The following is a 23,121-nucleotide window of genomic DNA, read 5'->3' on the forward strand; positions in this document are numbered from 1 at the left end:
TTGTGGAAATCCGGTCCGGGTTTTATGTGACACTGATCCGTTATCCTCAGTGTTGTGGAAATCCGGTCCAGGTTTTATGTGACGCTTACCCGGTATCCGCAGAGTTGTGGAATTCCGGTCCGGGTTTTATGTGACGCTGATCCGTTATCCTCAGTGTTGTGGAATGCCGGTCTAGGTTTTATGTGACTCTAATCCGTTATCCTCAGTGTTGTAGAAATCTGGTCCGGGTTTTATGTTACGCTAATCTGTCATCTTCAGTGTTGTAGAAATCCGGTCCGAGTTTTATGTGATGTCAATCCGTTGTCCTCAGTGTTGTGGAAATCCAATCCAGTCCGGGTTTTATTAATCCGTTATCCTCAGTGTTGTGGAAATTTAATCCAGTCCGGGTTTTATGTGACGCTTGTCAGTGTTGTGGAAATCTAATTCAGTCCGGGTTTTATGTGACGCTCATCAGTGTTGTGGAAATCCGGTCCGGGTTTTATGTGACGCTGATCCGTTATCCTCAGTGTTGTGGAAATCCGGTCCGGGTTTTATGTGACGCTAATCCGTTATCCTCAGTGTTGAGTAATCCAGTCCGGGTTTTATGTGACGCTAATCCGTTATCCTGTGTTGTGTAATCCAGTCCGGTTTTATGTGACGCGAATCCGTTATCCTCAGTGTTGAGTAATCCAGTCCGGGTTTTATGTGACGCTAATCCGTGTTGTGTAATCCAGTCCGGGTTTTATGTGACGCTAATCCGTTATCCTTAGTGTTGTGTAATCCAGTCCGGGTTTTATGTGACGCTAATCATTGCTTGTTTAATCCAGCCCGGGTTTTATGTGACGCTAATCCGTTATCCTCAATCTTGTGTAATCCAGTCCGGGTTTTATGTGACGCTAATCCGTTATCCTCAATCTTGTGTATTCCAGTCCGGGTTTTATGTGACGCTAATCAGTGTTGTGTATACCAGTCCGGGTTTTACGTGACGCTATTCCGTTATCCTCAGTGTTCTAGAATCCAGTCAGGGTTTTATGTGACGCTATTCCGTTATCCTCAGTGTTCTAGAATCCAGTCCGGGTTCTATGTTTCTCCGAACAGAGGCGCGGTAGCAAAACAAAAGCGAGGCGTCCATGAACATACCGCGAGGTTAACATTACTACATTTCCTTTTTAAAATCCGCCAATAGCTTCAGCTAGTTTATAACACATATATATAACTATTCTATCTGAAGGACGTGAGGAAAAAAACCCACAATGACCTGAAGACCCGCCTGTAGTGACAGCGGATTGGAAAAAGAGTAAGTATGCTAACCAAACTGTAGCTACATGCTAGCTAGCTAGCTAGCATACGCAGAGAGCCTGTTCTGGAGGTTTTTTGGGTGGTGAAATATTGATTTTGTTTGAAAATTGTCTTCAAAAGCAACGTGTTGACATTTTTTGAGCCTGAACGCGTCATGGTAAGCGACAGGTTAACGCGCGGCGAGTTTGGTTCAATCAGCGATATCGTGTAGTATCGCGATATTTCAGACTGACGGATTAAATGATAGCATGTGGGCAGTTAAAACTGACCTAGTTAACGCTTGTCGTTCTCATGAGATGATTTTCAACAGGAATGTGCATCATTATGGACTGGATACTGTCTTGTCAGTACTCTCATCTCATCATCCAAACCTAACCTCAGGAAAACTGTCAGGATCTTGTGACGTCACTGGAATCTCAACATCTGTCCCTGGAACTGTCCTTCTCAACTGATACGCTCATTACAACATCATTTTTTATCCACACAGGCCACTCAGGTGCTTGCTCAGTCCCTTATTGTATCAAGACTTGACTCTCTGCCTTTACACACCTATTCTTAGTCCGTGTACTCGAATACTCTTAGTACTCTTAAGCCAATTTCCCACTGCACGGTTCGCCTCGCCTCGACTCGACTGAACTCGTTTTATTTTCCGAGCTTGCTTTTCCACTGCAGTTTAGTGCCGCCTCAGCGTGGGTGCCGTCTTCCATCGTTTTCAATTAATAGAATATTAGCGTACGCAAAGTACAGAACCACTCATTAAGGAGAATCCTTACGCCTTTCTCAGTGCGTGGCTCACATTGAGTATCGGGTCGGCTCGCTTGGAACCTCGACCGAGGTGGTACTAAAAAGGTACCAGGTACTATCCACGGTGGAAAGCCCTCAAAAAGTTCCATGCAGTGGAAAAAGCGCCATTAGTCCATGACCTAGTGAACCAGTATGACGATGTTTTGATAGAGACTTCGAAGCACTTCTCTGAACGTACGTTCTCACACACACATCGGTTTCATCACTGCAAGTCGCCAGTCGCTGTACTATGAAGTCGCCAGTAGGCGTTCCTACTACTGGTTGCCATAGTGACATTTATCACTGGGTGGTGCAACTAACATTCCACTTTTGACAACAAACCAGTTTTCTTGCCGCTAAAATTGAACATTCTGTAGGGAGAGCGTTTGTATATAAAATAAAATTCACCAGTGTGTATATGCATCACATCCTACGAGAGGAAGAAGAAGAAGCGTGAGCTCTTTGCCATTGCGGCGACTGTCTAGATCCACTCGGGCAGCATGGTGGATCACTGATCAAGTCCGCTCTACTGTCTTCACTCTCATTGGAAGTCGCTGCACCAAGTCGCTCCAAATTTGCATAACGTTAAGCTTTTCTCGACGTTGTGACGTCGCTGGACACGCCCACATCTAGTCGCCAGCTCTCACTCGTGTCGCCGGCTGTCGCTGAAAGTTATCGGTCTCCAGCCGATTTTGTTGCTGTCTGTTGACATCATACGCTCATTTGCATATTCGTTTATTCATTTGCATATCAAAGTCATTACATGATTTTTTCAGTTCTTTAATTCAATTTTTTAAATATAAATTCGCAGATTTGAGTGTGTAAAATGAGGAATACCCATAATTATGGACTTGATACGATGTTGTCAGCACTCTTTTTACATGGAAAAGGAATACGTTTTCGAAGACACTTAATATATGATTGTACAGGATGGAACTAATCCAACTATTTGCTCGTTTCTGTAGTATTAACGTTTAACTGTGGTAGTAAATAGATGTAAGAGATGTTTATGTGTATCGTGTTTGATGGACGGATAAAAGCTGAATGCTCGGTCCTGACGCTGTGCCGCTCCTCTCTCCTCCGCAGCTCTGTCGATCTCATGTTCGCCCTGAATGCGCTCCGTTCTCGTGGGAACTTCGGCGCTCCCGTTTGTTATTAGAGAACCATGTACCGTGTCGGCGGAGAGCGGGACTTCCAGACGTCGGCTCGCCGCATGGGTACGTCGCTGCTCTTCCAGCTGTCGGTGCACGAGAGAGAACTGGACCTGGTGTTCCTGGACCACAGCTATGCCAAGCCCTGGAACGCCCACCCTGACGCCAGCAGTGCCCGGCCCACCCGCATGCTGTTCGTCACCCCGCGCCGTCAGCAGGACTCTTCTGTGTGAGTGACCTTTTTTGTTGTTGTTGTTGACATTTTAAAAGTCTGTTGTCTTTTTAGTGAATAAATGTGCATCATTAGAAGCTGTAGGTGTCTAATAGTGGTGAATTTGATGGTTTAAAACTTAACATCTAAGCAGAGCTCTTTAGATAATCGCATTAAAGAGTGTATAGAAACAATCAAGCCTCACAAGCGTCATACATGGGGCACATGTACTTTCAGGGAGTCTGAGATGTCCATCGATGTTGAGACAGTCACTCCCACACCCATGCCTCTCTACGACAACCACAAAGCCCGGAGCGTGATGAACGAGTGCGAACGTCACGTCCTGTTCGCTCGGACCGTCGCCGACGGACCGCTGCCTCCAGACGACTGGGAAGATCATATTAACAAGTAAGAACAACACATCGAGGTCTGCCTCGTTCTGCTTGTAGTATCCAGGATCCTTAATACTTGATTTTTGCGATCCAGGCGTGGTGTTTATATACGGCTCTAGTTTCTTGCAAATGTAACCGGAGTCTTGATAAAGCACAGCGGGGGCATGCTGAAAAGTAATCGGCGATTACCACCCTGAAGTTGATTATCTTTCAAATAACAGCACGTCCTGGAGCGTTTCATGCGCCACACTAATTCGCCATCTGTTTATCGTTACTTTTTGTTGAGTTTAACGCTTAATACAGAAATTTAAACCTTAAACAGACAAATCATTCATCAAATAATTCTTCACTGCAGTCATTGTATAGCAGTGTGTTGTATGAATACAGATCTCTTTATTAAGGCCACTGTTGATCTTTTTTTCTTTTAGGACTGGCTGGACAATGGCTCAAAACAAGCTGTTTAATAAAGTCTTGAAGGCGCTGCAGGCGGACAGACTGGCCAGGCTGGCTAATGAAAGTGTGAGTGATTTAAAAAACACTACAAATAACACAACAAAATTGGTCAGCGATAGTTTTTTATTTTGCCTCTAGAGGGCGCTCTTGTACTGTATAATGACAGTGGACCCTTCTCACCTGCTCCCTCTAGTGGAGAATAACCTTTTTTTTTTTTTTTTTTGCTATTGGTTATTTTATAGAAGGTCAATCATTCCAGACGTGTGGCCAAAATCCAAAAAAGTACTGATATGACCGGTTCAGATTCCCGAATCTCACACGCTAAAACTCTCCAATTTGATACCTCGGGATTTGGATCTTTTTCCTCTGTTTGAGACTTGAAACCTGCGCGTGTGTGTGTTCAATCCTCTGTCAGGTGTGTAATGAGCCCGTCCTGCGCAGGATCGCGGTGGATAAATGTGCCCGTAAGGTTCGGCACGCGCTGGCCAGCGTGAACTGGGATGCTAAGCTAACTCAGTGGCTACACAACACCCTGGTGGAGTCTCTGAGCCTGGCCCTGCTGGCCGCCTACCTGGACGTCCTGCAGACCCTGAAGAGCAAGGTGAAAACGCTTAACCGTTCTCCAGAGTGTCCTGAAGTCCACCTTAAAGACTTCGGTTCACTTAGCTTCTCTGTGATTCGTCAGGTTCCTTCTCTGATCGAGCGGATGCTGCCGGCGTCGTCCACTAAATCGGGTGCGGCGGGGGCCGAGGCGCTGTCTCTGCTCCTGAAGCGCCCCTGGGATCCGGCCGTGGGCGTGCTGTCCCAGAACAAACCGGTACGTGTAAAACGTCTAACGTAATTATTGAAAAAAAATTGGCTGCAGATTGATGTTTGTTCATTACGTTAATCCTTTGCCAAACGTTTGCATTCTGACGTGTGTGTGTGTGTGTGTATTCTGATTTATTTAGAGTAAACTTCCTGGTTCGCCTCTGATCCTGATTTGTCCATCAGGACCGACCGTGCCCACCTTCTCTACCTCCCGCAGAATGAGGTTCTGGCAATCACAGCTCTCCTGTTTAGGCAAGGCAAGTCTATTCTCACACACACACACGCCTCTCTCTGCCTCTCTATCACTTCATCTCTCTCTGTCTCTCTCCTGCTATCTGTCTGTATCTTTCTTTCTATCTCTTTCTTGTCTCTTTTTGCATCTGATTCTCTCTTTCTGTCTCTCTTTCTGTCTGTCTCGCTCCCTCTCTCTAACTCTTGTTATATCTCTGTCTCTCCATCGCTTTCTCTCTCTCTCTCTCTCTCTTTGCATCGGTTTCTCTCTCTCTCTCTCTCTCTATATATATATATATATATCTGTCTCTTTCTCTCTCTCTCTCAGTATATCTCTTTCTGTGTGTTTCTTTCTCTCTCTCTCTTTATATCTTTCTCTCTCTCTCTTTGCATCTGTTTCTCTCTCTGTGTATGTCTCTTTCTGTCACTCTCGTTCTGTTTGTTTCTCTCTCTCTCTTTATATCTTTCTGTCTCTCTCTGTGTCACTCTTGTTCTGTCTGTTTTTCTCTATCTCTCTCCCTCTCCCCAGTTCACATCGTCACCCACACTGATTTCCACCATTTGAATGAAATCAAAACTAAACGAGTAACACGACTTCTTTGCGTCAGGTCGTTCCCATAAGCACTCACGTGGGCAGCGGCGCTAACATCGGCATCAGTCAGTGCCTGGAGCACCTGATCGGCACCGTCCGGGGGAAAGTCATCGAGGTGAGAGTTTGCCCGGGTGGAGGTCTGATAGAGAGATCCCACAGTTCTGACTCATGAAGCACTACAGTTTAAGGCTGCTATTTGCTCACCTTGGAATAGGCTTCAGAAATGATCTGATTATTTGGTTTCAGGTTCACAGTCACTTCCCTCACAAGCCCATCATCCTGGTGGGCTGGAACGTGGGTGCGCTGATCGCTTGCCATGTAAGTCATTATAGAGACATGTTGCAGCTCGTGAAACTCTTAACGTGCTGTGTTTATATGAGCGCTGAGTCAAGATTGAGCGTTTGCGCTCAGTTTTTTCTGTGTCTGTGTGTGTAGGTGTCTCTCATGGAGCATGTGACGGCAGTCGTGTGTCTGGGGTTCCCTCTGCAAACAGTCAGCGGACCCAGAGGGGTAAATCCTACATGACGTCATCATCTAGCTGATTTAATCCTGCTATTCTTTACTGTTGTTCTTTCTGCTGCAGTGTGTTTACATCTAGGATGAGTGTAACATGTTTACTCTTACATTACATTTATGGCGTTTGGCAGACGCCGTTATCCAGAGCGACTTACATTTATCTCATTTATACATCTAAGCAGTTGAGGGTTAAGGGCCTTGCTCAAGGGCCCAACAGTGGTAGCTTGGCATTGCTGAGGCCTGTGCTCCTGACCTTCTGATCAGTAACCGAGAGTCTTTAACCACTGAGCCACCACTGCCCCATGCTGAGAACCATGCACTTTTATTTGTTCCCGCGCAGGACGTGGACGACCCGTTGTTGGACATGAAGACCCCTGTGCTGTTCGTGGTGGGCCAGAACGCGCTGCAGTGCGGCGCAGAGAACATGGAGGAGTTCAGGGAGAAGATCCGAGCAGACAACAGCATGGTGGTCGTAGGAGGGGCTGATGACAACCTCAGGTGTGTCCGCGCGTCAGGGTCGGAAATAGCGTTCGTTTAATCCTCAATGCTGAATTTATTTTGTGTTTTTAAAAAAATTTTTTTTATATATTATGCAATCTCCCCATTATAAGATTAAAACATTTCGCAGCTACTCATCTCAGAACCTTTTCTTCCACGTTGCAGAATCGGCTCCTCCAAGATGAAAGCCGAAGGCCTGACGCAGACGATGGTGGATCGCTGCATTCAGGTTCATGCCTCCCTTTTATATGTAAAAACACAGGAACCGACATTTAAAGCGTTTTAATGCCACGATGCGCCGTCAGCAACTTAATCTAAAATCTACAAGAGGTTCCTGCTCAGGCTGAGCAGATGTCTGATTTATTTATTTATTTCCAGGATGAGATCGTGGACTTCCTGACGGGAATTTTGATGCGAGCAGAAAGTCCCAGTCTCACCTCGGGGGAAACACGGGATCTGGACGCCGAGAAGAAAAAGAAACCACGGCGCGAGTTGCCCTTTGAGACAGAGAGGTCGCGACCGTCATCACCAGCCATCAGGGTTCCCATCTCCCCCTCGGGATCAGAGGTTAGATCATGAATTAGAGAAGAGTAGGACCGATGCTCTCTCACATGGAGTTTCAGTGGGTGTAATGATGGCGTGACCATATTGAAAGATTACGTTAATTTTTTTTTTTTTTTTTAAATGACGTAAAGTCAATAACTGCTAGGTGTTTATCATTTATCTACTCTGCGTTTATACAGAAGCGCTGTTCCACACCATGTGACTTGTGGCTTTGTTTTCTCGTCTACCGTTTCTGAATCAGACGTCCCTGTAGCCTTTGTAGTACTTTACGAGCCGGTTGGGAAAGAATAAAGAGAATACAGCTTTGTCGAATTAGACTTCAAGAAAAAGAAATACAAAAAGATTGTTGAATTATATTGTAAACAAATAACAAAAATTATTAAAGAATTTAACATCTTAAAACCAACAACTAGTAAACACTGCTGCGAGGGGGTTTCTAATACAGCTGCTGAGAGAGTGCCGTAATCCGTCTCTATATGATGGAAAGTCATGGGAAGGAAATACTGGATTTTTTTTTCACTGTTTGAGCGAATGTTTATACAAAAAGGATATTCGCTCTGGTCTCCCATCTACCTCTATAGACGTTTACCCTGCTATAGTTTACTTAAATCCAGAAATGGATGTATATGCGTGAACACAATCCGTTACAGCTGATGTATCGCGTAGCATGATGGATTAAAGTGACGTGCAGTTCTTAAAATTTGTTGGAAACGTCTTGAATATGGTCTTAACATGGCCTGTACCTGTTATACTGTCACTATAGGAACGATAACGTATTAGAACCAGCACATTAATATGAAACCCGCGATATGATTTGGAGTGGACATTATTGTCAGAGCGGCTGTTATAGAAAAATTCATCAACGCTTTCTAGATTCAAGGATATACGCGTTTTTCACCTCACCATTGGAAATAATACCATTATTTATTTATTTATTTATTTATTTATGTATGTATGTATGTAGGACATGTCCAGTGTGTGCAGCAGTCCCACAGCTAGTCCCAAACCCAAGACCAGCACTCTGTCTCCGGCCCAGAAGTCGAGCCTCATCACCGCCACCCAGCTCCTCAAAACACACATGCAGCGATCCGGAACCGTGCTCACACACAAACAAGCCCAAGGTGCGGAGAGGAAAAAAAAAACCATACACACAGATAAACACAGCATTAACTATACACACACAAACAGTGTCCGTTCACACAGACTCCTGCTGCATGGAGTGTGTGTGTGTTTGCATTGTTGAATTTTAGGTCTCTGTAATGAGCAGTAGATTAGTTATAAGCATTCAGTCACCTTTCCTGAGTTTCATTCCACCTCCCCATGGCTTGTATGCGGGAGTGTTTCCTTCTTTCCTGTCCTCTTTCTCTTTTCCCCCCTCCTTCATTCTGTGTGCCTTTGTCTTCCATCCACTGCAGCTCAGTTCGCTGCCTTTATGAAACAGAACATGCTGGTGAGGAAGAGTGTTCCTCCTGGCAGCCCCTCCTGTCTGTTTGGTGAGTACGTCTCCCTTCTCTCTCTCTCTCTCTCTCTCTCTCTCTCTCTCTCAGCATCACTCATCTAAACCTTTTCCTTCTTTCTCTTTTTATCCTTTTGAAATTCTAATCCTCAGGTTTGAAGAAACTTTCATGAAAAAAAAAAAGTAGTGAGAAAGGTTGTTGTCGGTTTCGTTTAATATACACTTACATACACTCGTTTAATATATACATCATCTATATCATTGGGTGACAGTGATTAGACGTTATAATACTGAGATCTGAGATGTAATAATCTTTAAACGCTTCATTTAAAATTGCTCATGCAGAGAAACTTGTCAAGTCTTTTTATCTGAATAGTAGTAAAAACCCACCCAGGGTTGGATTTCAGGTGTGTGTGCGTGCACGTCTCTCTGACCCTCTTCTGGCCCTGTTCTTTGTGTGCCACAGTGCCCGTGTCCGGCGAACAGGTGGAAAGTTTGGACCAGAACGAACAGCGGCTCCATTTGAAAAGGAGGCAGACGCCAAGTCCGACGATCCCTTCGAAACCGTCCAAACGGGCCAAGATCAAAGTCACCATCGTCTCCCACGGTGACGCAGCCGGTGCCATGGTGCCTTCCGGCATGCAGGAAGGTAAACGCACAGAAAGTGTTAATAATACCTTTTCTTTTCAATAAAATCAAGACTATTATGAGTAAAACAGGACAATTAAAAAAAATATAAGTAATTACATTAATTTAATGTGTTTTTTTTGTTGTTGTTTTGTTTTTTTACAATAGGAGCGTCTGGAAAGCCTCTTACGGTCACCATGGGCCAAACTGTATCAGGTGCCAAAGATCTTTCCGGGCTGTTGACGGCACAAAGGTTTGTACGTTTTTCAACTCGCCGACACGCACAGACACGGCTGATGTTGGCTCAGAACAGGAAATACAAACCAAGTCAATGCAGCTGTGTAGAGTTTTGTCTTTAACACCTGATTTTGTCATATTTATTTACCAATTGATGATTTAAATGCTTAAAACTCAAATTTACTGCTAATCAGAGCTGTATGAATGTCTGATCAACTTGTTTTTGCACAAGTTTGTGTGTTTTTGGACGTATTTCTGTTTCTCAACTGCAGAAATAGAGGTAGCGTTGCGATTTGCGTGCCCGGGACTGCTGGGTTTAACTGTCCGCAGTGATGCACCTCTACCAGTAGTGGGCGGAATGATGGCTAATTCAGTATACTAGTTATAATTTTTCATATTGATGGCCAAACACTGTGAATCTGTGTCTAGTGAGATGTACACTACCGGTCAAAAGTTTGTGGACGCGTGGCTGAAATGTTTCTCGTGGTCTTAAAAACCTTTTGATCTGAAGGTGTGTGATTAAACGTGTGAAATCGGTGTTTTAAATTAAAAATATAATCGTGCCGACGTCTTCATTTCTTTCATTAGAAAACTACCATTTTATTTACAAAAAAATCGTTTTTATGTTAAACGGACGACTCTGAGCGAAATATTCCGAAAAGCAGCCGATAAGAGTCCGGTGTAGGTGGGAACTCCTTTAATACTGTTTAAAAAGAGTCTCGGGGAGATTCCTCAAGAAATCGGTCGAGAAAACGCCACGGATACATTTCTGGAAATTCTAGGCGAAAAGGGCGTCTGCTTTGAAGATGCTAATTATTTGAAGATTCAGTTATTTTGATTTATTTAGGATTTGTTTCACAACATACTTCCCATAATTCCATTTGTGTTACTCCAGAGTTTTGGGGACTTTATTATTATTCTAAAATATAACATGTGCCGATTTGTAGGTCTGGAGCTTTGACTGATGTCTCTGGAGGGCTCGGCTCGGGCGGAGCTTCCTTTCACAGCCTGCAAGGCGGAGTCATTTCTGGCTCTTCTTCCACCCCAGTACAGGTCCAGACATCTGCACAAGGTAAAAAGGAGATACTGCAGAACCAAAAGTCCAGAGGGAGGAGCTGAAGCTGGAACTCCTCCTATCAGTTGAACTCTTAATCTCTATTCTTGAACCTTTAACAACACACTTATCCAACCTGAAACACACAGAGTTGTCTCCGCCCCCTGGGCTTGTAGTTCGACTCCAGCCAGGTAGGAAGAGCTAGGAAAAGGTCTGACCTCACCTCCTGGACTTTTGGTTCTGCAGTGAGGGGTATTTGGCCTAAAAGTGCATTTTGTTGTAATTATGATTATTTCTGGCACTTATTGACTATGTGTGTGTGTGTGTGTGTGTGTGTGTAGCTACCTCTGCCAGTAGCCTGCTGCAGGGCCTGAGCTTCAGCCTGCAGGAGATCAGCTCCAAGTCCCCGGTTCTACCCTCCAGCACACAGGTACGAGCCCAGAAGATATTGTCCCACAGCTTTACGCTGCACTCTTTGCGGAATATACGTTATACACGTGTATTTCTCCTCTCTCTCTCTCTCTCTCTCTCTCTCTCTCTCTCTCTCTCTCTCTCTCTCTCTCTTTCTCTCTCTCTCTCAGGCTTCAGTAGGGAAGGCTCAGACTCATGGGCAGATGTTAACCTCACTCAGTCCAGCAGGTGGCACTCTGGTGCGTGCCGTTCCTGTCGTCTCCACAGGCTCTGGAGTGACCAAAAGCACAGCCATCCATCAGCTCCTCACCAACGGAGGCCTGGCCAAGCTGGCCAATAGCCTGCCAGGACTGGCCCACGTAGCCAATCAGAGCGCGGGTACGTCCTTATCGACACCGCGCTCCACCAAACAGAGGCGACCACGCTGAGTAGGGTTCAGGGAAATGTTACCATGACTACCGGCTGTAGCCCAGCTTAGCAAAGCGACCAGCAACCGTCAAGCAGTGAAAAGAAAAAAAAAAGTGCTTACTGATCGTGTAAAGTGTTTTTAAAATCAGCGATACTTTCCCGAGAAAATAAGATGTATAAATCCACGCTTGTATATATGTACCATAAGGGAAGATCACTTGGGTTATAGAAGAGCAACATGTAGGATAGATCACACAAAAACGACGCCAACGCTGTTTAGATTCACAAATAGAGGTTGGAAGAACTACATTACAGGTGATGTTGTAGTTCTCATGTCACCAGCTGTTTTTGTCTGTTTCTGCATTCTCATTATGTTCATGGTCTCATTTGTTTACCCATTATTTTTATTTTTTGCTGTTATTTGGTGCAACACACGTACTGTCTGACATACACTCACAAATGCATTCATTAAACGAAACCAACAAACCAGCCTGTCAAGCTTGTTCATTTTTCCTCATCTTTTTCCTTATTTTTAGTTTACGGCGAGGGGGGGGGACATATTCTCAAAAGTGCACACCTTGCAGTTCTACTTTTTCAATCATTAAAGCGGACGTTAGTAATATTTCAAAGTGTTTCCCGACCTGTATTAATCATGTACTTTTAAAGATACCGTAGTAAGACTGTTATTTGTAATATCACCATGCAACAGTCTCTTGATTTGAATTTTATTTTTAGGATTCTGTTTGCATTTTTACGGCCCACAAATGAGCTCTGTCTGCTTTGCCTAAACCCCGTCCCCCCTCCCCCCCAAAAAACAGAAACATCAAAGGGATTGAAAAATGAAAGGGAAAGCATATTTATTTTGATTGCAATTGCAGGTCACCTTGCAGTCAGCAGAGGGCGCTGAACAACCTTTATATTATTACCTTTACGTAATCTTTATTTTATGAGTTGCTCTCATTTCTTCATAAACTGATTCTAAAAGATCACATTTATTTACATAAACGTTTTTTCCAATCATTTTTGTTCATTCTGGATGATTTTTTTCTGCATTATGCCTATGTTTTCCCCCTTAAGCCATTCATTTCTTCAGTACATCCAGCTGTATAATCTGTCCAAAATCCATCCACATCATACTTCATCATATTGATGATACGAATGAAAGTAGTAATCATAGGATTCTCAATGACACCAGGTTCTCTGTTGTCTAGTTACAACTTTTTAAACATTATTCCTATAAATTTGAAGCCTAGGATCTCCTGATGGAGATTTAAAAAAACAAAAAATCAGTCTACTATTTATAGGGCCCTCTAGAATTATTGGCACCCTTCTAGATAATGTGCAAACATTTGATATGTTAAAACAGCATGTTTGCTTCACACCTCTGGGCTTGGGGATTCAAATCCTGCCTCCTCCCTGTGTGTGTGCGGAGTTTGCATGTTCTCCCGTGCTTCAGGGGTTTCCTCTGGGTAGAAAAAAAGTCCTCAAGTCCAAAGACATGCGTTGTAGACTGATTGGCATTTCCAAATTGTCCGTCGTGTGTATAAACGTGTGCGATTGTGTTCTGTGATAGGTTCGCACCCCGTCCCCCGCCTTGTTTCCCCAAGTTCCCTGGGATAGGCGCCAGGCTCCCTGCGACCCTGCGTACTGTAGGATAAGTGGTATGGGAAATGGATGGATGGTCATGGTATAGATTTACACAACATATAGATTCATTGCTTATTTTGATATGCATCAATGCTCATACTGGGACAGAAATGAGTATACTGAAATGCGTAACCTGCTTAGTATTACGCGATCAGGGGCATCATGGAACATTTTACATTGCTGTGTTTGTCGATGTTGTGTACTGCTTGCAACGAACTCCTATTTAAAAAATAAATAAATAAAAATGAGTGCAGCGTGCGAAGTGTAGACGCTCGGAGAACTAAACTGATCTCATACATAACAATTCTTCAGCCGGCTCACTTCACTACTCCACGATCAAGAATGTCTTTTTAGGCACAATTTGCAGCACCTTGAGTTTTCATTTTAATGACCATGCAGAGAGCATTCTCCGCTCTCTGAAATCATTCGGGATGAATTTTTCCCCCTCGTCTGTTTATTAGTACGACAGCATACACTACGACGCTTGTGTCACTTTGTATGATGTGGTGGTGTCGGTATTAGAGCCTTTAAAAAAAAAAAAAAATTAACAAAAAAGATTTCTGGAAAAATAGCACCGAGTCTCTTCGTATAATGTCTAACAGGCTTGGAGACACTTGTAGAAGGATCTTGGTCCACTCCTCCATGCAGAACTCCTTTCTATTCTAAGGTTTGTATCATGTGGATTTCTCTCTTCGATTCAGACCGCAGGTTTGCAGTAAGATTCAAATCCGGACACAGAGCTCATTGCAAAGCTGTGATTCTTTTTATTATTTAAAAAAAAATTTTTATTCCATTAATCATTTCAGTGTTGATTTGAAAGTATTATAGTTTTGGCTTATCATCTTCTTGAGAGCTCTATTAATGGCCAGGTTTGAACCTTATGGCAGAGGCAACCAAGTTTGAGCTGAAATTTCCTGTGTGTGTGTTGAACAGGTCTGAAAGCCCCCACTACGATCACAGTGACGTTGCGAGGTCAGCCGAGTCGAGTTCCAGCTCTGGGCCACGTTGGAGCCGTACTACCGCCTCACAACACATCCGAGCAACAGGTGACGGTGCGGCTTTACATTTAAGCAATATGGCCCAAGCAAGAGTGCGGTCGTAATGAATTCCAGCACGGCTGTAACTCTTACATTCTCAGACTTTTGTTGCCCCCCATCTCAACTTTTTTTGAAACGTGTTGCGGCCATCGAGTTCAAAATGACCTTATTTTATTTCTTAAAACCAGTTTTAAACACGTGATATGTTTTCTACGTTCTATCGTGAATAACATATGGGTTTATGAGATTCGCAAATCGTTGCGTTCTGTTTTTATTGACATTTTATTTACACACGTTTTTGGAGTTAGTGGTGTATATGATACTTTACACCATCGCACATTGTTGCCAAACGGCAACGATTTACCAAATACCCCCCCTTAAAAAAATTCTAATTTTTTTCATATATATATATTATCGCGATGTAAACATTTTATAGTATCACATCCGGAAATAGAATAGACTTAATTCGGATTATAGGTCATAGATCTGCCAAAATAGTCCATGATATTGAACTAATGTAGTGATTTCACACCAATGGGGGTGAATATTTATGCAATCACAGTTCTAGTGAAAATTTTCTCTTAAGCCGCACACACACACTTGTTCACTTTGCTATTTTGTCATATCCGTTTTTGAAAAAAATAAATACATTTTTTATTTTTTTGTTGCACCACTATTTAAGAAACATAACACTAGAGGAGGATGTACCACCGAAACACGCTCCTTATCCCAAAATTTCATTCACTGGCGACAGCTGTTCAAAAATCATTTTACTGTTTCCCGTCGCTTGTTATTCCATTCAAAATGATCAACTGTCGTTATTAATAGTGGTGATTTTTTTTTCTCAAAAAATTTCCACTCCACATCATTTTCCAGCACTGAAATTGATTGGTTTCATTCGAGTGGTTGCTGTAGGAACAGTCTCTATTTTAATTACCTAATTAAAACGCTGACAAGTTTAATTACACACATGCACGTTCCAAACCGAGACGCACATACATGCCAGGTGACTTTAAAAAAAAAAACAAAAAACAAAAACAAAAAAAAACAGTTACAGTGATTTAATTGAAAGCTTTTCCGAGAGCTTTTCCTGTTAAACCAATGTGTATCGGATATTTCAGGTGCAAAATCCAAGCCAGTAATTAATGCGTGATGAATCTGATCACATGGCTGCCATTCTCACTTCTTATTTAGTGATTTAGAAATGAACACTGAAGTTTGGCTTAATTGTGGGGGTGTTTTTTTTTTTTTTTTTTTTTTTTTTGGTTTGTTTGTTTTTTCATTGTTCAAGGCTGTAAGTCTTCTTTCTAAATACGGTACGGATATAGTTCAGGAAACTGGAACAAGAAAGTAGCGTCATACTTTTACATATTTTAAATTATACATAATAAAATGACTAAATTCTATAGTAGAAATGACTTGGATACTTAATTCCACCCCCTGATACTACGTAGGTTATTAAATTATTAAATAGATTTTTTAAAAATTTTTTCTATTATTACTCATTTTCACCGTTACTCATATTACAGGCCTAAAAATATTAGGAAAAAAAAAACAGAATTTATTTTGTGAATCAGACACGAGTAACAGTTCACTACTTTTCTTCCAGTGAATAGAAACTCCATGGGAAAGGTTCACGCTGTGTGAAGCACCGTTGTTCGTAAACAGAGTGCTGAGGCTCTGGGGGAAACGCTGATATCCTGACTGCACGGCTCATCGCCTTTACCTGCTTTAGCACCATGAACGCGTTTGGAACCAGCTGTGGACTCTATTCTGCTTATGACCAGTTGTCTTTATGGCAAGGAGAGGGAGATGAATCAGTGTTTTAGCATACATTCACAGTAGGATGAATGAGTCTAAGAAAAAAAAAAATCAAAGCATTCCATTATTTCATTATACAAACTGTGTATACTCTGTGGATGAGAATAAAGCTGGAACCTGGGCTTCACTGCGAAGTCGAAATCCTCCCTGCGCCTCTCCTGAGACTCCATTTGTGCGTTAAAACCTACTCGATAACGTTCAACCCCAAACCATGATCTATCGTAACCACATCAAGCGATGCATTTTAATGACATGTACTTAAGGATAAAACCATAGGAAGGGTCATTTTTAACTCTGTCGCTCGTATTGGCCTCCCTGTTATTATTCTGTGCGTCTTCTTATTAACGAGGCCACCCTGTTATAAAGTTTATAAATGAGCGAATCACGGAGAGACACGTCTAGAACTCCTAAATAAGCTAAGTACAACCGGAACATTGTTAGAAATGGTATACCGATAATAAAACCTGTAGTCAGGCACTTCATCTGCACTATATGGCTAGAAGTATGTGGACACATGATCAACATCTTACCCACTGAGGTTCAGGGTAATGTTCAGGACACTCGAGTTGTTCCAGTCTACCCTTTTTTCCAATCGAAGCTTGGCAAACCATGGGGCGTTGTCATGCCGGAACAGGTTTGGGCCGATTAGTTCCAGTGAAGGGAAATCGTAAAGCTACAACATACAAAGTCATGCTATACAATTGTGTGCTTTCAGTGTTTGGAGAAGAAGCACGTATGGGTGTGATGGACAGGTGAACACATCATTTTGGCCGTATTGTGTATATTAAAATGAATTTAAGGGAAGAAATGGGACACACTATAGTATGTGTTAGATCGTATCAGTATCGGATTTGGGTTTAAGTTGTAGGTCGGGCTGTAGGACTCAAGTCCAGTCTCAAGGCTTTATTTTCTATATTAACTTAGACTTATCTTGGATTTATTGACATTTATACTTGGACTTGTCTCGGAATTAGGAATTGGTCTCGTTAATAGACCAAGAGTTTGAAAAAAATCAAAATAAAATTTTTTAAAAAATTGCGGTGTGTTATGTTTTTGCATGAAAAAAATAAAAGAAACCGCCTAATCGATCGGTCCGTACAGGATTGTCGCAGAGTTTTTTTTGTGATTGTCGCTGCCAAAAATGCGGCCAAAAATATTTTTCGAAATTTGCAATGCAATTTGCGGAGTTTGTGTGTGTGTGTTTTTTTTTTTTTGCGGAAAACTACTTGAATTGTTTTGATATTTGTTGGTAAATGAAACTTTTTAGCTGTACTCGTGTGAATTGAAGAGGGCTTTGGCTGAATGCATGTTGTGATGACGTCACATGACGCGTCTTGGCCCGGATCTGTGGAAACTCTGCGGTCATTCTGAAAAATTGCAAGCTCCTCCGAATAGTGTGGTTGACCTTGCGTTCATTTCTGAGATCGTGAAATCGCAATATCCTGGAAGGATTAATCATTGGCACAAGGTGGCAGAAGGAGGGGGGAAGGGGGGGGACTTCCTACATCTTCCAACTATTATGCAATATCCTACATTTTAGGTGACATTTCATTAAAATTAGGTTGGGAAGTTCTATCATTTATACAACTGAGTTTGATTAGTGCAACTTCCGAAGACCTTAACATGCCCCTATTGTAATGAAACATTAAAAGCGGGAAGAAAAGAGCTGTAATTTCCTGATCCTTCGGAGGCCGAAATAACAGAAAAGAACAGAAAATTGACCCAAATCTATAATTTTTTCATTGTGGAATAAAAATTTTTTTTTTTTAAAAAAAGACTGTGATCATAGATCTTTGCTTTCTGTACGTTTGTTCATTATATGACTCTCCACTTTCAGTAATAATCCTAGAGCCTAAAATGAAATCTGTAAGGAATAAAATACTTGGGGTTGTATGGTTATAGGAAAATAATCAATGCCAGGGAGATGGGATCCAGGGAGATGGGATCCATGGTGATGGGATCTAAGGTGATGGGATCCAGGGTGATGGGATCCACAGTGATGGAATCCACGGTGATGGGATCGACGGTGATGGGATCGACGGTGATGGGATCCAGGGTGATGGGATCCACAGTGATGGAATCCACGGTGATGGGATCCAGGGTGATGGGATTTTTGATATTCATTTATAGTTATGTCAGGTGTTGTGGAACAAGTTCGTTCCTGTTATCACTTTCGCTATAGCAGCTATAAATAGTCGTTCTTTCACCAGCAACTTTTGTTTCTCATTCTTGAAGTTAATATGACAAAAGAAAGAAAGAAAACCCCCCACAGCTTGTCATGTAACCGGAAAGCACAAAACCCACTGCCCCGAGGACGTCCCCATTTCAGAACACTTACTGGATACTAAGCACTGACACTGGAGACTCCTTCCCTAAATATTAAATAAATGTCTCCTCACCATATCACACCATAGAAACTACAGCACTATCATCAGAGCTGCGGATTTGGAAAATGAATCAACTCCTCCTGACCAGATTTCATGCCAGCGTTGTGGTTTCTATGAAACTAACTTAATGTTCTGACAAAGGTTTCTGATTCACTGGCTTTACGCTTCGGCTTCGGCGCATCTAGAGAAAGGGTTGCTTCACTGCCTCCTGCAAGGATGGGAAAATTTGGGGAATGAGGAAGACCAAAAAAAAAGATATATTTATATATTAAATGGCATCATTTTGAGTACAGGCTTCAGTTTTATTCTCAGTCACTGCTCAGCTGCGTGCTGTGGAACAGAAGCTGTCCTTGAATCATCATAATGATGATGATTACGATAACAGCAGTGATAGCAGCGCTACATGATTATAATAGCACCGCTATGATTGTGGCGTAATTAGGGAGATGGAGAGAGAGGACGGTAAATTGCTTTCAACAGGGTTTGATCATACAGCGTTAATCAGGCACTTAACCTGCTGTGTGCCAAATCTACACCGTTAATGTGGATCTAGATGTTTGTATTCTCAACGAGAGTGCTGCATACAGTCACTGCATATTCCACTACACATATAGCTATTATATTTATATTTATTTATTTATTTATTGATATGTCAAGGGCTTTTATACCAAGCTAGAATCCAGTCCAATGTTCAATGTCCAAAATTCACGTGATTTTTTTTTTTATAGATGATTCATTTCATTTTTACATGATTTTTTAACTATTCATTTATTTTCGTGTGTTTTTAAAAAATGATTTATTTATTTTCAGATGTGATTTTTAAAATACATGATTAATTTATTTTCACATGATTTTTAAAATGTGATTCATTTATTCTGGCATGCGATTTGTTTATCGCTTAATTTTTTTCACGTGATTTTTTGCTATTAATTTATTTTCACGTGATTTTTTACTATTAATTTATTTTCACGTGATTTTTTACTATTAATTTATTTTCACGTGATTTTTTACTATTAATTTTCACGTGATTTTTTTCTATTAATTTTTTCACGTGATTTTTTGCTATTACTTTATTTTCACGGGAATTTTTTACTATTAATTTATTTTCACATGATTTTTACTATTAATATATTTTCACGTGATTTTTTTACTATTAATTTATTTTCACTTGATTTTTTGCTATTAATTTATTTTCACGTGACTTTTTACTATTAATTTATTTTCATATGATTTTTACTATTAATTTATTTTCACGTGATTTTTTACTATTAATTTATTTTCACGTGATTTTTACTATTAATTTTTTCACGTGATTTTTTACTATTAATTTATTTTCACGTGATTTTTTACTATTAATTTTTTCACGTGATTTTTTTACTATTCATTTATTTTCACATGATTTTTTGCTATTTATTTCCACGTGATTTTCTTACTATTAATTTATTTTCACGTGACTTTTTACTATTAATTTATTTTCACGTGATTTTTTGCTATTAATTTATTTTCACGTGATTTTTACTATTAATTTATTTTCGTGATTTTTTACTATTAATTTATTTTCACGTGATTTTTTACTATTATTTTTTCACGTGATTTTTTGCTATTAATTTATTTTCACGTGATTTTTTACTATTAATTTTATTTCACGTGACTTTTTACTATTCATTTATTTTCACGTGATTTTTTGCTATTAATTTATTTCCACGTGATTTTCTTCCTATTAATTTATTTTCACGTGTTTTTTACTATTCATTTATTTTCACATGATTTTTTTTATGCGATTCATTTATCCTGGCATGCGATTTGTTTATCGATGAATTTATTTTCACGTGTTTTTTTTTTACTTTTCATTTATTTTTGCATGATTTTTAAAATGCGATTCATTTATTATCACGTGATATTTTATGATTACCGTTTCATTATGACTAAAAGATTAATTAAACCAAACAGCAGACATTTGTGGGTTGCATAAATATTCACCCCCTTGGTAGAACCAATCACAAGTCCTTTGGATCAACTTCGCACATCTGGATCATGATATCAGTACTATATTGTCAAAACCACAGAAACTGTTTACAGTGTACATTCAAAAGTCTTCTTTCCTTTCACACAGCTCAACAGAGGCAAACACAATGCACAGTAACACTCTCGCAAAACCCTGTTCAATTTCAGCGTGATGATAACTGACGGGATTTTCAGTGGTCCTCTGGGACATCCCTGTCATTTATGCATGCGTGAGGTTGAACACACAGGACGATTTTATGAAAAAGACTACAGGTGGCGCCCAAATCAATGAAACCGTCAGTGCAGAATAGTCGAGAATATTTTCAGAGCACACAAACTTTCAAAAGGGGCAAATACAAAACAAAAGGTTGAACTGAATTTCCTTCAACTGACCAAGAATAACTGATAAAAACCCTTTCAATTGAAAAAGCTTCATTCATTCAGTAATTTATACGAACATCGGTGTATGGTCTGCGAGTTCATTGGCAAGAACGAATGAGCTGCTATTTTATGTTGTAAAAATGTCAATTTTCCCCCAAATGCGTTTTTGCTCGTGACTCATTTTCTCTTGACTTGTGAAGAGACCAGGAAACAAAGTCTTATAAACAGTTACACAATAAAATGTACCAGACCATAGTCCAAACATGGAATTGCATAAATATATACAAATTGAAGTACAAACTTCACACTTTTGCACATTTCCTGTTCATCTATGATTCATTAGCTTTGACTCATCATTCGACAGTATGATTCATTTAATAGTAAACATTGTACTTTCTCAGAACCTCTTTAGTACTGTCTTGTGAAATGAAGCACTGAATAACAGTAATGTCCTGGAGAAGCGCTCTTCTGTGAAGCTCATTCCCCTTCCGCCGTGTTAAAAACGTGACGTGGCGGAATAACACACTGTTCCTCCGTCGATGACTCAACATGTTTGAAGATTTGAGAAATAACTCTGGCACCTGGACCTGATGCTTTCGACTCAATCTGTGCTTCCAAAAAGCCAGGCACACGGGGACATGATTTTCCTCAGCAGGCCGGATTTAGCACAGCTCAAAGCAGGCTGTATTTAAGGAATAATTGGTTTTATGGTTAAAATAGCATTTAGATATACTGTAGATGTCAGTGGGTGTTCAGCGGTTAAGATCCAGTGCTAGTGACCAGAAGGTTGAATTCAAATCACAGAGCTTCCAGAGACACTGGAGACTTTTTAAGTGGACATCTCCTTACAGAAAACATCACCATATCAATGATTTCTTTGTTAAAGGATTAACAAAGATGATTAAGGAATGCATCTTGAACACTTCCTTACGTAGGACACTTTGCTATACTCTCCCCTAAACGTGTATGTAAAATACGTATACATACACGAAAATGATCTTACAAACGTTATGCTATGAAGGTTATCTTGCAAAAGTAATACTGTAAAGGTTATATTGTAAAGTTACACCATAAAAGTTCATTTACAAAAGTTATACAATAAAAGTTACACAAGTTACAGTATAAAAATTACATTACAAAAGCAACACTATAAAAAGTATCTTGTAAAGTTACACCATAAAAGTTAATTTACAAAAGTTATACAATAAAAGTTACAGTATAAAAATTATATTACAAAAGCAACACTATAAAAAGTATCTTGTAAAGTAACACCATAAAGGTTAATTTACAAAAGTTATACAATAAAAGTTACAAAAGTTACAGTATAAAAATTATATTACAAAAGCAACACTATATAAAGGTTTTCTTGTAAAATTTACACAATAAAAGTTACATAAAAATTATATTACAAATGTTACACTATAAAAGTACCTTACAAAAGTTACACTATAAAGGTAAAGTTATACCATAAAACTTAATTTACAAAGGTTATACTATAAAAGTTCTTACAAAAATGATACCATAAAAGGTTATCTTATAAAGTTATGTTAAAAAAATTATATTACAAATGTTACACTATAAAAGGTATCTTATAAAGTTACACCAAAAAAGTTAATTTACAAGTTAAAGGTTTTCTTGTAAAATTTACACACTAAAAGTTACATAAAAATTATATTACAAATGTTACACTACAAAAAGTACCTTACAAAAGTTACAGTATAAAGGTAAAGTTATACCATAAAAGTTAATTTACAAAGGTTATACTATAAACATTGTCTTACAAAAGTTATACTATAAAAGTTCTTACAAAAATGATAACTTTATAAGATAACCTTTTATGGTATGTTAAAAAAAATTATACTACAAATGTTACACTATAAAAGGTATCTTATAAAGTTACACCAAAAAAGTTAATTTACAAGTTATACTATACAAGTTACAAAAGTTACAGTATAAAAAATTATATTACGAAAGTTACATCGTAAAGTTTAGCTAACAAAAGTTACACTATAAGTGTTGATTAATATCAACATTAATACTCATGTATACTGATAGTAAACATGTTGCTTCGGATTCAGCCCCACTCTGGTTCCATCTGAACGCTTTCATTTTTCTAAAAATAACAACAACCAAAAAACGAATTGTTCTCAACTCTGAAAAGTCCCAAAGTTT

At 40.1% G+C, this 23,121-nt stretch overlaps 1 protein-coding gene across 4 annotated transcripts; it reads left to right on the top strand.

Moving 5' to 3' along the window:
• The first annotated feature begins 364 nt into the window (after positions 1-364).
• On the top strand, positions 365-14,404 carry kansl3 (KAT8 regulatory NSL complex subunit 3). 4 transcript variants are annotated; one of them, XM_053624279.1, is made up of 21 exons: positions 365-1,276; positions 3,148-3,441; positions 3,661-3,831; positions 4,244-4,334; positions 4,684-4,869; positions 4,954-5,085; positions 5,219-5,335; positions 5,918-6,016; positions 6,148-6,219; positions 6,337-6,411; positions 6,758-6,915; positions 7,081-7,144; positions 7,294-7,482; positions 8,444-8,600; positions 8,895-8,972; positions 9,402-9,584; positions 9,731-9,815; positions 10,747-10,871; positions 11,195-11,283; positions 11,435-11,642; positions 14,253-14,404. In XM_053624279.1, exons 2-21 carry the CDS (start codon positions 3,227-3,229, stop codon positions 14,387-14,389), a joined length of 2,631 nt encoding a protein of 876 aa, XP_053480254.1. In that variant the 5' UTR covers positions 365-1,276; positions 3,148-3,226; the 3' UTR covers positions 14,390-14,404. The 4 variants fall into 4 exon arrangements, with proteins under 4 accessions (XP_053480254.1, XP_053480252.1, XP_053480251.1 ...); XM_053624277.1 differs by lacking the exon at positions 14,253-14,404 and having other exon boundaries at positions 369-1,125; positions 1,211-1,276; positions 11,435-12,161; XM_053624276.1 differs by lacking the exon at positions 14,253-14,404 and having other exon boundaries at positions 369-1,276; positions 11,435-12,161.
• Positions 14,405-23,121: the final 8,717 nt, after the last annotated feature.

The sequence above is a fragment of the Ictalurus furcatus genome, chromosome 5 (assembly GCF_023375685.1).
Source record: "Ictalurus furcatus strain D&B chromosome 5, Billie_1.0, whole genome shotgun sequence".
In the NCBI taxonomy this organism is placed as follows: domain Eukaryota; kingdom Metazoa; phylum Chordata; class Actinopteri; order Siluriformes; family Ictaluridae; genus Ictalurus; species Ictalurus furcatus.